This window comes from Podarcis vaucheri, assembly GCF_965113315.1.
Source record: "Podarcis vaucheri genome assembly, chromosome: 11".
In the NCBI taxonomy this organism is placed as follows: Eukaryota; Metazoa; Chordata; class Lepidosauria; order Squamata; family Lacertidae; genus Podarcis; species Podarcis vaucheri.
In genome coordinates this window covers 29,758,435-29,772,689 of record NC_138749.1, presented here as the reverse complement: position 1 = coordinate 29,772,689, position 14,255 = coordinate 29,758,435, and the positions used below count along the sequence as shown (strand labels likewise).

Genomic DNA, 14,255 nt, shown 5'->3' with positions numbered 1-14,255 from the left:
TAAAAATGAAGACAAGAGAAAGACTTTCTAGCAGAAAATTAATATGTGGTGGGAAGTCTCAGAGGCATGCTCAGAGTTCAAGGATAAATTCCATCCAGGGAAAAACACTGGGTTGTGAAGCAAGGGAGTGACCATGGGGAGGGTTCTGAGAGCCAGATAGAGAGGGAACAGGAGGAGGATTGAGCTGTAAGATTCCCCTCCTCTGTCCTAAGGGGTGGAATATCTCACCCAGGCAGCTGGAGATTCAACTTCCTGCCAGTAGTGGTGACTGATGAAAAGTTATTGCATGGAGTGGGGAGGGAAGGGAAACAGTCCTAAAATTATTACTGCTTTTGCTCATGAATATAACGTTCCAAAATGTGATCCAACAAAGTCTTATCATGTGGCATGTTATGGCTGCCTTTCTTCTAAAAACAGATAGAATGTAGGAGGAATATTAGCTTGGTTAATTGTTCTAAAAACATCTGCCTTTATTCAGCAAAGGGAAAAATGTGTGTGGGTTAATGTGCGCTTACATCATTTACATTTTACATAAATTCACAAAGATTAATAAAGTTAAGTGGAAAACAAAGGGGAAGGAAAACGAACTTAAGAGCATTTCACTGAAGTACATGGCAGTGAAAAGGGTGCAATACTAGGAATTGATGGAGTTTAGCCAAACCAATAGGTTTTGCACCCAGAGCATTAGCTCTGCTCTTTACCTATTAAATATTTAACCCAACTATCTTATAACACCTTATTTAGATTTTGTCTCTTATTAAAGATTTGTCAGCTTTTGGGGTTTCATTTGTGTTTGTAGTTTTTAATTCAATAATTCTTTACCAAAATACATACTCTCATATATGTTTTTCTCTTGTTAGGTTTAAGAATGCGATGTTTGAAATTATACCTGGTGAAGAGGTAGGTGACTTTGATATCAAAGATAAATTCTTAGGTGTGGATATGGAAAAGTCATTTTCAAGTAAAATACCTTGTAAGAAATAAATCTTTGTACAGACTGGATTTTGAGATGAGAGTAGAAAAATAGACAGGAATTCAAAGAACCTTGCAACTTTTGTTTGTTGCTTTAGTATTGAGACAAAACTGAAACAGTCCAACTGATGCTCTTGAACAAACGAAATGCAAAAGAAGTCTGCATCATGATCAAACACAAACTCATGGAGTTTCTTCCATCACTGCATCATTTACTCTACTAGACAGAGGCCTGTAAAAGACATGTCAAGTCTCCAATGAAAAAAATGCTTGTGCTCTATGCATTCCTTAATTAATTACTTAGCTGTTTGTTCTTGCTGTACAAAGATGCATGGTTTTGAGGCTCTTTTTTTCTCTAGAGGGCTGGTACTATTTTCTGTGCTGTGGATGACAAATGAATTAGGCTTGAGAAGAGGGCAGCTAGATGCTTTGTCTACATATATGTTTTACTTTTTGGTTTTGATCATATGCAGTACCATAGATCTTCCTAACAGGAGGAGAGACCATTCAAGTTCCACTGTGAAATCTAGGAAATAAGTGTGCATCTGCCAGGTTGTTACTGGCATTTATATTTCAAGAACGGATATACTTTCAATTGGGGAAAGTGTACTGGGGTAACTACAGTAATCCCACAACTTACACATATTTAACTTATGTGCATTCAGCTTTATATGTGTAGCCAATAATAATAATTTGAAAGGGTTCTGTAAAAAGGGTGTTGGCAATCCCTCCCACCTTTGAGCCCAATGGGTTTTGACCATGCACGATTTTTGCTTTAGGCATGATCCCCATGTAAGTTGCAGGCTTCCTGTACGTTTTTTCTGTGTTTCTGTGAATATGGGGTGAATATATCTTATTTATTTCAGATCAGTACTAAACAAGGGTACAAATGGATCTGATGTGATCGTTAAAGAATGATACAGTAAGGTTTTGGGCTTCATGACTTAGGACCAGGGTAGCTTGTCTCTATATAAAGGTAAAGGTACCCCTGCCCGTACGGGCCAGTCTTGACAGACTCTAGGGTTGTGCGCCCATCTCACTCAAGAGGCCGGGGGCCAGCGCTGTCCGGAGACACTTCCGGGTCACGTGGCCAGCGTGACATCGCTGCTCTGGCGAGCCAGAACCGCACACGGAAACGCCGTTTACCTTCCCGCTAGTAAGCGGTACCTATTTATCTACTTGCACCCGAGGGTGCTTTCGAACTGCTAGGTTGGCAGGCGCTGGGACCGAACAACGGGAGCGCACCCCGCCGCGGGGATTCGAACCGCCGACCTTTCGATTGGCAAGCCCTAGGCGCTGAGGCTTTTACCCACAGCGCCACCCGCGTCCCTGTCTCTATATAGGCACATTAAAATGTTGAGAGACTCCTGTAGTACCATATTGGCCTGAATATAAACCTCACTTTTTTCCAAATTCCAACTGTGAAAAGTTAAAGTGCAGCTTAAATTCACAACCTTACAAAAATTGGCTTTTACTATATAGCTGCTGAAGGTGTAGCTTATATTCAGATGCAGCTTATATTCGGGCCAATACGGTACCTCTGTCTTTTGAGATGCTACTAATGGCCACAGAGGACATTTTCAGTGGTGGCAGTCCAGTTATGGAATATTCTACCCAGATATGCTCTTTTGGCACATATCTTATTGTTTTTAAGACAAAAGAACTTTTTTATTTTGCAGAGCTGCTTTGATAAAACGTTGAACCATTTTCCAGAGGAGTAGCCCTGATTGTCTTTTGCAGCAAAAACAAGCCTTGTGTGACACCTTCAAGGACCTGTGCATAAATTATGACAGTGGTTCCCAATTAGCTAAGGACTGTGGACCCCGTTTTTTCAAGCCATGGTCCCCCTACTTTTGAAAATGTTGATATTTTTATCATGTGAATGGTGCCACAGAACACAGACCCCCTGGGGTTCCTGGACCACCAAATGGGAACTACTGAATTATGGCAAAAGCTTTTGAGGACTTCCATGCACTTTCTTAAATGCATGAAGTGTAATTCTGAGTTATAGGTGCATATTATACCTGTAGCGGGGAGGAATTGTAAAAAATGGGCTCAGTAGAAAAGTTGTTGCTGTTGTTGTTTAGTCGTTTAGTCGTGTCCGACTCTTCGTGACCCCACGGACCAGAGCACACCAGGCACTCCTGTCTTCCACTGCCTCCCACAGTTTGGTCAAACTCATGCTGGTAGCTTCAAGAACACTGTCCAACCATCTCGTCGTCTGTCATCCCCTTCTTCTTGTGCCCTCCATCTTTCCCAACATCAGGGTCCTTTCCAGGGAGACTTCTCTTCTCATGAGCTGGCCAAAGTATTGGAGCCTCAGCTTCAGGATCTGTTTTTCCAGTGAGCACTCAGGGCTGATTTCCTTAAGAATGGATACGTTTGATCTTCTTGCAGTCCATGGGACTCTCAAGAGTCTCCTCCAGCACCATAATTCAAAAGCATCAATTCTTCAGCAATCAGCCTTCTTTATGGTCCAGCTCTCACTTCCATACATCACTACTGGGAAAACCATGGCTTAAACTATACGGACCTTTGTTGGCAAGGTGATGTCTCTGCTTTTGACACAACTATGTATACTAATGATAATTCACAAAACACTCTTGGTGAGACACAAATATTAGCTCTGGGTTTGTATTGGCTTCTATTCTTTTTGTGGCTTTTTAGCTTATTGTGGCTTTTGCATCTTAATTATCTCCTTAAAAACCACCAGAAGTAAAGGCGGTGAACTGGCGCTCGACTCTGGAGGGCGGACTCCCTTCAGAGCTTCCCGCCCACTCCTCCGCTTTGGGGGCGGCGACTCTCCCCTCCGGCCGCCTCCGCCACACTTAGCGCGCTTGCTCGCCCCTCCGCCTGCGGTCCCTCAAAGCAGCCCGGGGAGACTTCGGAGGCTGACCCTTTGCGCCCGCGAGCTCGGTGCTTTTGCCCCGCGAGGCGGCCATGGGGCAGCCGCCGGTCTCGCTGTTGCTGCTGGGCTGCAGCGCCGTGCTGGTGTGTCCCTTGCTCTGCCTTCCCTCGTCGGGAAATGGTAGGTGGCGGCGGCGACGGGGCTCTCTCCCGCCAGAGGGGAGCCAGGTTTTGGGTGGTCGCTCGCTGGGAGGAGGAGGAGGAGGAGGAGGAGGAAGGCGGGGAGGCAGCTCAGCCATGTTTCGGAGGACACCATCCCGGGGCTGCTGGGGGGGCGAGAGGGACGCTTCCCGGAAGTCGCGTCCGATTGAATTACAAGTAATCCATACTCGAGTTCCATTGGTGTGAATGGCACACGGCCAATGAGAAGTGTTTCGGGTTGGGGTAAACACTCGGGAAGGGGATGCCATTGGCCTGATCCTGCGGGGCTGTTCTTAGGGGTCCTTTTCCCGGGGAGCCAAAGGCAGCCCCTCGCTCGGCTCCCGGAGGCGCGCGTGCAAGATGTAAAAGTAAATCCTTCTGACAGAACAAAGCTGGCTGCAGGAATGCCTTTGATACTTCGATTCGCCTTCTTCTTTCCTGGCTCATGTTACAGGATGCCTGGGTTGTTGACGCCACTGCCGCCAAGTTGCCGGAGATGCGACCCTTTTGATGTGGGGGGGGGGAGGGGGCTCTTCCTCAAAAGCAGGGGGGTGGGATCTTTACCGTCGCCTTTTCTCTCTCTCTCTCTCCTCGTCCTATTTATGGTGTTTATTCAGCGCAATCCTGTGGATGCCGTTGAGTTCAATGGGATTTCTTTTACAGGCAAGAATGCGTAGCGTTTGAAGACTTGACTGAGTAATAAATGGGGATGTGCAACTCTCACAGAACATAAAGTTTTGTTGGTTGTTGGGGAGCACCTCCATAGTTGCGTGGCTACAAAGGAAGGCTTTTAAGTTTTTAGGGTTTCTCTTAGATTGCTTAAATATCGTTAAGGTCAGTGGGAGATGAGCAACCAGTTTTTAGTACATCAGTCCATTGCACAGTAAAAAAATAATATGAAACGACCCAGACCCTGCACAGTCCTTTCTCCGCATGCTTCCTCCATGAGAGATCTGGTGTGCGGAAACAGGAGAACTGGCCTTTTCTGCAGTGGCCCCTCTTTGTGGAATGCTCTCCCCAAGGAGGTTGACCTGCGCCTTCAATACATATCTTTAGGCGCCAAGCAAAAAGCATTTGTCTTCTCCCAAGCATTTGGCTAATTAAACAATCCATGGCCTTTTAAACTGCAGGGGGGGATTATTATTTTTGTTTGTTACTATGCTATGTATTTTTGTGTTTTTATATTGTAAACCACCCTGGGATGTCATATATGAAGGGCGGTATGGAAATTTAATGAATAAAATAAATAAAAAGATATGGAATGTGAAAGTTACAGAACCTGAGAGTCATTGTTTGCTTTCTTTCTATGAGTAACTTCTTTCTGAATTGTTACGGCTTATAAACCATGCATGATGTATTTTAATCAGTAAAAGAGATAATTATTGGCTTAGGAAGTGGTTTTTTATATTTCTGCACATAAGCAAATGGTTGCCTTAACAGATCAAATGTTTGCCATTTGTCTTATGTTTTGACAACTTGAAAAAGTTGTAAGTTCAGGGGGGAGTTTTTACTGCCTGGATTTATTGCAAAGGAACTTTGTGATCCATTCTCTTTCTTTGTTCTCATAAAGTACAGCAGTGTAGGGAAGAGGGAATCTCGCTGGTTGTTTATTTTCCTCCATTGTTGCTATATTTTTTACATTGCTGACAGATAGACAGTATGTTGACCTAAAACGCTGAGTGAGTCATTTGCTTATCACCATGAACAGAACAGGGAAAATGTGGTTCAAATTGAACATCAACGTTTTATTATCTATCTAGATGGTTATTTTTTACATCAAGGTTAGTTTTTTGTTAAACTTATGAGAAAGACAAACTTCATGTGTTAAATTTAAAGTTGCCCCTTTTGGATATCAACTGTGGTTAGTACAAGAATAAAAAGAGCTTAGTTTATGAACCACTTGGATTAAGAACGCTGCAAATCCGGAAGTGTTTCGGTTTGTGAACTTTGCCTTGGAATAAGAACATGTTTCATTTCCTGTTGAGAGTGTTCCATTTGTAAATTGAGTCCCCTGCTGCTATGGGGAAGCACGCTTTGGTTTAAGAATGCTTTGGTTTAAGAACAGACTTCCGGAACAGATTAAGTTTGTAAACCGAGGTATCACTGTAACTTCCTATTGTTTCCCCACCACTTGGTTGTCAATCTGCTTGTGCTTCCCATGACAAAAAAAATACATGTTGGGTGAATACTTTAAAACTATAAGTGCCAGTCTGTGGCTCTTGTTAGCAAGACATTAGTAAGTTTGAGTGTATGCGCAGAAGGGCACAGAGTTAAATTAACAGAAGGACTTGATGGGTATATAATTGTAATTCAATAATGGGTGGCGCTGTGGGTAAAACCTCAGCGCCTAGGACTTGCCGATCGTATGGTCGGCAGTTCGAAATCCCGCGGCGGGGTGCGCTCCCGTTGCTCGGTCCCAGCGCCTGCCAACCTAGCAGTTCGAAAGCACCCCCGGGTGCAAGTAGATAAATAGGGACCGCTTACCTGCGGGAAGGTAAACGGCGTTTCCGTGTGCGGCTCTGGCTTGCCAGAGTAGCTTCGTCACGCTGGCCACGTGACCCGGAAGTGTCTCCGGACAGCGCTGGCCCCCGGCCTATAAAGTGAGATGGGCGCACAACCCTAGAGTCTGTCAAGACTGGCCCGTACGGGCAGGGGTACCTTTACCTTTTCCTTACTAATGATCGGCTGCCTGAAAATAGACTTTGCAGCTTGAGGATTACGATTCCAACCACTAGGCAACACTACCACCATACAAATGCAGTATAGGGGAGATTAAGAAACTGGTGCCTAAATGCAGGTTTGAGTTAAAGGTGGGTCCCAGGTCTGAAAATTTGAAGACTACTGATCTAGTGTGTTTTCCAAGTTAACTCTGGCTTTGATTTCACATTTGACTTAATTTCAGTTGCCCAGTTTCAATACTGTGTTCATGCATTGGACTGGATCATGTTTGGCATAATCATGTCCAGAGCAGACCAATTGAAATCAGTGGGACTTAATATGTGGACCGATTTGTGTACATGTGTGTGTGTGTTTCTGTTATATATATTCACAAACAATATATATCTTTTTTTGATTTTTCAGTAAGTAATAACATTAAATAATAAATTGCTCCCACACAAATACAACAGTAATTTTAAAAGCAGTACAAAAGGGGTAGGAAATGTTACAGATGTCTCTTTGAAACACAAACAGCAACTGAGAGAGGCATTTTGTTACCAAGGTGTTGTGTGTGTGTGTGTGTGTGTGTGAGAGAGAGAGAGAGAGAGAGAGAGAGAGAGAGAGAGACTGAGACTGGATGGCACTTCCAACCAAGTAGGTGAAAATTAACCTTGGGTTAAGAACTTAATTCGTTCTGGAGGTCCGTTCTTAAACTGAAACTGTTCTTAACCTGAGGTACCACTTTAGCTAATGGGGCCTCCTGCTGCCGCTGCACCGCTGCTGCGTGATTTCTGTTCTCATCCTGAAGCAAAGTTCTTAACCCGAGGTTAAGAGGGTTAGTGGAGTCTGTAACCTGAGGCGTCTGTAACCCGAGGTACCACTGTACTTAATTTGTTTGATAGAAGATTTCCCTTAGTGGCTGGATGTGGTGGATGACTCAGTCTTTCTTCTCTTATGCCTCAACCACAAAAGGTTTGTGCTATAAGCACCACAACTCCGTTCACCTGACCAGCATCTGCAGACTTTGACATTTTATGAAAGATTCTTCTGCACCAAATGCAGTCATGAATAGCAGTCATGGCCTTGGGTCTATCTTCTAACAGCTGTATTTTTGTTAAAGCTGTTGGAACTGTTTACTCATGAGAAGTATTCAGTGACTGTTGGTGTTCTTTAAAGATATCTTTCTTGAGAGATACATCTGGAAGGTTTAATATTGGGCATAATTGAAAGCAAATGCATTTTAAGTTACAAAATCTGCTTTGGGGTGTGTCAATTTCTAATCTTCATTTGGCTCTCCATACTAGGCAGAGACTGTTGTTTATGTTGAGCACAAATCATTAATCATGGTTTTGGAGTAACCTAGTCTGGACTAGGATTGTGTGTCGAATTTGGGCATAAAGTGAAAGGGTGTGTCAAAATAAGTCACAATAGTGCTTTATTTAAAATCAATCTAAGAGATGTCTGTGTTGAGGATTAAACTTCAGTAGCAACTTTATTTTTTAAGAACTAGATCATGAAAGGTCAGTGTGACATCATGCTTGTTGCACAAACAATAGATATGTGCCACTCTCTATTACGTATCTTTATCCTAACAACACTCACTTTAGTAAGCCTCCTAAAATCAGTATGTTTAGGAGCATTTGGAACAACTAATGTTTTAGGATATGAAAGCCCTATATGGAGGAAAACCCCACTGAAGTTGATGTTTCCAGCTCTTCTGTTCTTCCTTATTTGTGAATAATGCTGAATGACCAGTCTACAGAATACTGAGTTTGTTTAGCAGTGCAAAAACACTTTGAGGCTGATGAGAAGTCACATGATCTTTGATCCATTCTTTTGTACTGCGAATGCCATTCCAGTAGTCTAAATGATCTTTCCTGTCATGCCTTTTCAGTAGCTAGACAGGCACTGGGTTAGTAGACAGCCTAAAGTATACAACCCATCGGGAACAAACTTCATCATTAGTTACTTTCCATGTACTATGGACATTTTATAGTTTTTCACAAATGACATCTTGAATCATCTATCACAGTAGTTCTTTTCTGAAGTCATAAATGATTGGATCCATATTAGTGATGGAGCTGTGGTCACAGTGGAGGAAAGGAGTGAGGTGATGTCTCCTTCCCCCTGTAGCTCCAGGTCCCCTGAAAACTGCTCTAGGGGGCCCCCTTGGGCAGAGTGCAGGTGAGGGCTGTGTCCTGCAAAGGCTGTGCAGTTGGGGTCAGAATATATCTGAAATGATTTTTAAAGGACTAGTTTCCTGTATAATATACACTTTGTTGTTATTCTTGTTATTACTAATTATTTCTTTATGCATGAAACTGGACACCAAAAACTTGAAAAGAGTTGTTTTGTCTAAGATATAGGTTGGAATTAAAAGATAAGTCATTGTGGGTGACACAATTAGTACCAGGTTTTCTCCAACCTATCTGAAGAAAACCTACAGGCTCAAAGTGCTGTATACTGGAACAACGATGGCCTGTTTTAATTGAGATAGAGAAACAAAATCATTCTGAGTTCTCTTATCATAGCTCTCCAATTCTTTGATGTGATATTGAGCAAGCCTTTCAGAATATAGCCCAATACAACATGGGCTATCAGGTAGATGTTAACCCAGAACGAACATTCTATGTACTGTAATAAGAATTCTGTCTTATCTAAAGGAGGTTTGAAAATCCAATAGGCTATCTTTAGCTTACTGAGGCAAGGGAAGGTCCATGATTTTCGGCAAAGTTTCACTTGATAATCAAGATAAATACTTTTGGAATTTGAATGTTTCTTGCATTGAAATATATATTTAAATAGTCTGGGAAAGTATCTGATGAATATTCAGTGAATAAGAGGGTTTGTAATTGCTGTTGTTAAAATTTCAGAGGTGATGAATAGGAATCCCTGTTTTATATGTTAATGTCATCTTAATAGGTGCATACAAGATCTATTGTAAATAACAGAATGTAAATAACTTAAAAGCAGCTATCATAAACACGGGGGGGGGATGGAAAGGTAGTATAAAGGAAGTAACATGCTAATTGTACAAGATATTTGAAAAATGGAAAAGGCAGTGAATATGCCTTTTTCTAGTCCACAAAAGAATTTTACTTCAGAAAAGTATTTTCTGCTAAATGTGTGAGTTACCTAATATGTTTAATAACCATAAACTTCATTTTCTAGACTCTTTCGCTCAGATTGGACCAAAAACCTTTCCCTATTCAACAGAAGAAGAATATGAAAAAATCCCATTGGGAGACGATGACACTGAAAACGATTCAGAAATTGGATCGGGTTCTATCAATGAAACACGAGAATGCTGGAGAATCCCTGGAGAAACACGAATGCTGGAGATGTCAAGGAGATCTGGAGATGTCAAGGAGTACCTGACTAGTGGATGGCTGACCATTTTTGTTCCATCAGTTTATACCCTAGTTGTTGTGCTGAGTCTTCCTCTGAACATCATGGCAATTCTTGTGTTCCTGATAAAAATGAAGGTGAAAAAGCCAGCTGCAGTGTACATGCTCAGCCTGGCTTCTGCTGATGTTCTCTTTGTGAGTGTTCTTCCTTTTAAGATTGTCTACCATTTTTCTGGGAACAATTGGGCATTTGGACCTGAAATGTGTCGTTTTGTCACTGCTGCCTTCTACTGCAACATGTACTGCTCTATCCTGCTGATGATGGTGATAAGCATGGACCGTTTCTTAGCAGTGGTGTACCCAATGCAGTCCCTGTCCTGGCGCACACGAAGACGTGCCTTTGTGGTCTGTCTTGCCATCTGGCTTGTAGCAATAGCTGGAGTGATACCTCTGCTAATCAATGAGCAAACCCAAAGAATTCCTCAGTTAAACATTACAACGTGCCATGATGTGTTGAAGAAAGATGATCTTAAAGGCTATTACCTTATTTTTTTCCCCATTTTCTCTTCTCTTTTCTTTTTTGTGCCATTAATTGTTTCTGCTGTTTGCTATGTGTGTATCATCCGGAGTCTTAGCTCTTCGAATGTCGCTGCGAAGCAGAGCAAGAAAACACGGGCGTTATTATTGTCTGTAGCTGTTTTCTCCATTTTTATTATTTGCTTTGGTCCAACCAATGTCCTTTTGTTAATTCACTACATCAGTTTTTCTTACAAAAACTACTTGGGGAATATCTACTTTGCCTATCTCATCTGTGTCTGTACTAGCAGTATAAGTTGCTGCATTGATCCTTTGATCTATTATTACACCTCTTCTGAATGCCAGCGACACCTTATCAATCTTTTTTGCTGTAAAAAGACCTCTGAATCTTGCAGTACCAGTACCAGTGGCCAGTTAATGACTAGGACCAGTAGAAGGGGTACTTGCACCAGTACACTTGGTAACAGTGTCTACAGGAAGCTATTAACATAGGATTGCAATCAGCTAAGTTTTGTTCAAAGTAGACTTACTGAAATCAATGGACCCAAATAGTTAGTACAGGTACATCCACGAATTTCAGTGAGTCTGTTCTTACTATGAGAAACATTTGCTACAACTCATATTGTTTTGTGGACAAAAGTACATTTTGTGCACTTATTATTTATATAGCTATATATTTAAGCTATTATACTGAAGAATAGCCATACCACATTTTTCACATGATTAACATGTTTGTTAACAGATAACCTGTCATTAAAAAGGATATAGGGTATGGGGAGGGAAGATAAAGACTCAAGGAGGTGTTGAAACAGTGTTTTCCTGTGAAAACTTTACCCAGATATGTACTGCATCCCTATTTGTGTGTGTGTGTGAGTGAGTGAGAGAGAGAGAGAGAGAAAGAGAGAGAAAAAGACAAAGACAAAGGGAGAAAGAGAAGTATTAATCTGATTCTACTGACAATGTTATAAATAGGTCACTTATGGCTGAAAACCTCCAACAACTAAAATCTACAAACTGTTAAACAGACTTCAAATTTTTATGCATTGTTTGCCACATTACAATAGCCCTCTGAACGAAATCACTGTTTTCATTTACAAATTGGCTTTGGATGCTAAGAGACACTGATTTCATTCAAGGCTGCCTAATGACCTTATGACTAAAGAGATATTTGAGTTTATATATCCCTTTTCTTATTGGTACTCTAATTTCAAGTATTATTTGTATTACAACATTTGATGATTCCTGAAATTAAATGAATCAGTGGTCTTTTTTTTAACACTGCTTTTCTAATTTGTAGTATATGATTGAGCCTTCTGAAATGCATTCTGCATATTTCATGATTTTGCTCTACATATTTTGGCTGCCTTAGAAGCTAAAAACTGAAAAAGATTTCCTTAAAAGACAAATGAGTCAATATTTGCAATTTGGTGTTGTCACACAAAGTTCAAGTCATGATAAGCCTTTTTATTGTTCTGTTGTATATAAACAATGGACTTTTGACTCATGATTGAGACCTGGATATTGGTTTTACAGAACAGATTGGCTTGCATCCTGACCTTTTGCTCCTTTACAAACAGACACAGTACTTTATAAAATGGCTGTTTCCATGAGCAGCGTTATCCTTCCATGAATAGAAGCAAAAAGTTATAACTAGCCAGAACTGGTTGCTAGTTGGTGTTACTGTGTACCCATCACAACTATGCACTGAATAGCCTACTTACATTCTATTAATGTGGTTTAACACGGACTAGATCACACTGTCAACCAAGTAGTTTGGAGTTGTCCAAATATTTGAAGAATCAGAGAAAAGGTATGCTGGCATATTTATTTCAAACTGGTTCTGCTTTAAGTCTTATACTGAACATGTGTTTCTACTTTTAAAATAGAGTGAAACTCCAATGTGTCCTGTTCAGAATGTACTTTCTACAGGTATTTGCTTTTAGTGGGCACCTCTCTACAGATGATTTAGTTATTCTGTAGCTTAGTTTTTCCCTAAAATGTGTCGTACCTTGATCACGTGTGTGAAATGCATTTAAAAAACAGACTGAGGCACTGCAACATTATAAAAATCTAATTAACTCGCACTCAGTAATGGAAAATTACAAGTGAGCCCTGGGACATAAAAATAAATTAAATATTACTTGTCTTTATGTAAATTACTTTTACTTTCATTAGCAGTTGAATTTAGGTTTTTAGCTGATGCATTTCTTTAGCACAGAAAATGTTTAATTTCTACTCTAGAATCCCATAGGGTTTCTAATGTAACAAAAAAGTAAAGTGTTGCATCTAGTGAGTGCAAAAGCATTTGATCCAACAGAGGCATCCATTAATGCAAAAGGCAAGGGGACACTTTTTCCCCATTCTCCCTCCCTTCTGTTTTCATAATTATGAAAAACCTACTCTGGATGCTCTCCCAAACCTTCAGAACAGATTTTTGGGTGGTGCCGGAGGCTGTGAAAATCAGCAAAATTTGCATCCCTTCCTCTTCCGTCAACAGTTGCCTCTGCTGGAGCAACATCTAAACATTCTAAACATACATAATATAATTACCAAATGGGAGAAGTAAAGCTACTGCTTATCTACTCCAAAGTAAGTCCTATTGATTTCAATTGCCGTTGCTCTTAAACAAGTAAATATAGGCTTGTATCCTGAAACTCAGAATCTGAAGCAGCATTTTAAAACTGAGAAGAAGCGTCTGCTAATCTGTCAGCAGGTATTTTCAGCATTCTAACTATTTTATTTGAAATGTATTGCATTACTGTATTGTTTTCCATTTTTGTGTGTGAAAAGATATAAAAGGGTATTTAGCTGGGTTTGATATAGGAGGAAATACCTGTTATAGGAAGAATATTAACGGTTGTGACCAACTAGGTTATACTCCAAGTGTACACATTGAAAATAGTGAACCTAAGTTCTTCATGTCCATTATTTCCAATGGGTCTACTCTGAGCTGGACTGACATTGGATATGACCCAGTATTGACTTCTATTTTCTTCCTGGGTCAAATCCCTATCAAAATACATTTAATGTAAAGTAATTTAACCATATATTTTTAATTTTATTGATGTACAAACATAAGTAAAATGTGTAAATATTTCATAATTTTTGGAAGTTATATTATTATATATTCATATTAACCAAATAAATTATGGTATTTGCTTTCTTAAAACTATAATGTTGATAGACAGATGTTTATTATGTTTGAAAATTGAATTAACCTGCAGCAATAATAAACTTTTTATCTGCTTCATTTGTTGTGTGTTCATACCTATGCCATGATACAAGTTTCTCATACATGATATCCAGTCTGATATATTTTCACTTAAAAATTGCTGCTCTGAAACATGTAAACCTTGAATATTCCAAAAGCTTCAGTCAGGTTGCTTAAAACTTATCTTCCATCCATATCCCACAGCAACAAAGATATTTTTTTTAAATGTTAGGAACAAGTAACTGTGGCAGTTTATAGGAATCAGGCATTTTGGTCTTGCATTATTGTTCAGTGACAATAAGGCTAAACTACAATGAAGGGGCAATCTATGGTCTTTGTAGTGTCTATGGTACAGGAACTGAAAAAGTAGTTTGGCAGCATGTCAGGCCAGTCAAGGTTCTTCAGGCCCCCAGGCAAAAGCTGCACTGGACTAAGGCATGACATGGTTCATCCCTTTAAATTGGAGGTGAATTGCCTTGGCC

The 14,255-nt window shown here is 40.5% G+C and overlaps 1 protein-coding gene across 3 annotated transcripts; it reads left to right on the top strand.

The window, feature by feature from the left end:
• The first annotated feature begins 3,829 nt into the window (after window positions 1–3,829).
• LOC309514690 (proteinase-activated receptor 1-like) lies at window positions 3,830–13,812 on the top strand. 3 transcript variants are annotated; one of them, XM_082191982.1, is made up of 2 exons: window positions 3,830–4,000; window positions 9,850–13,812. In XM_082191982.1, the coding sequence occupies exons 1-2, from the start codon at window positions 3,913–3,915 to the stop codon at window positions 11,052–11,054; spliced, it is 1,293 nt and encodes a 430-aa protein (XP_082048108.1). In that variant the 5' UTR covers window positions 3,830–3,912; the 3' UTR covers window positions 11,055–13,812. The 3 variants fall into 3 exon arrangements, with proteins under 3 accessions (XP_082048108.1, XP_082048110.1, XP_082048109.1); XM_082191984.1 differs by lacking the exon at window positions 3,830–4,000 and adding an exon at window positions 4,145–4,197; XM_082191983.1 differs by lacking the exon at window positions 3,830–4,000 and adding an exon at window positions 8,763–8,862.
• The last annotated feature ends 443 nt before the right edge of the window (window positions 13,813–14,255 follow it).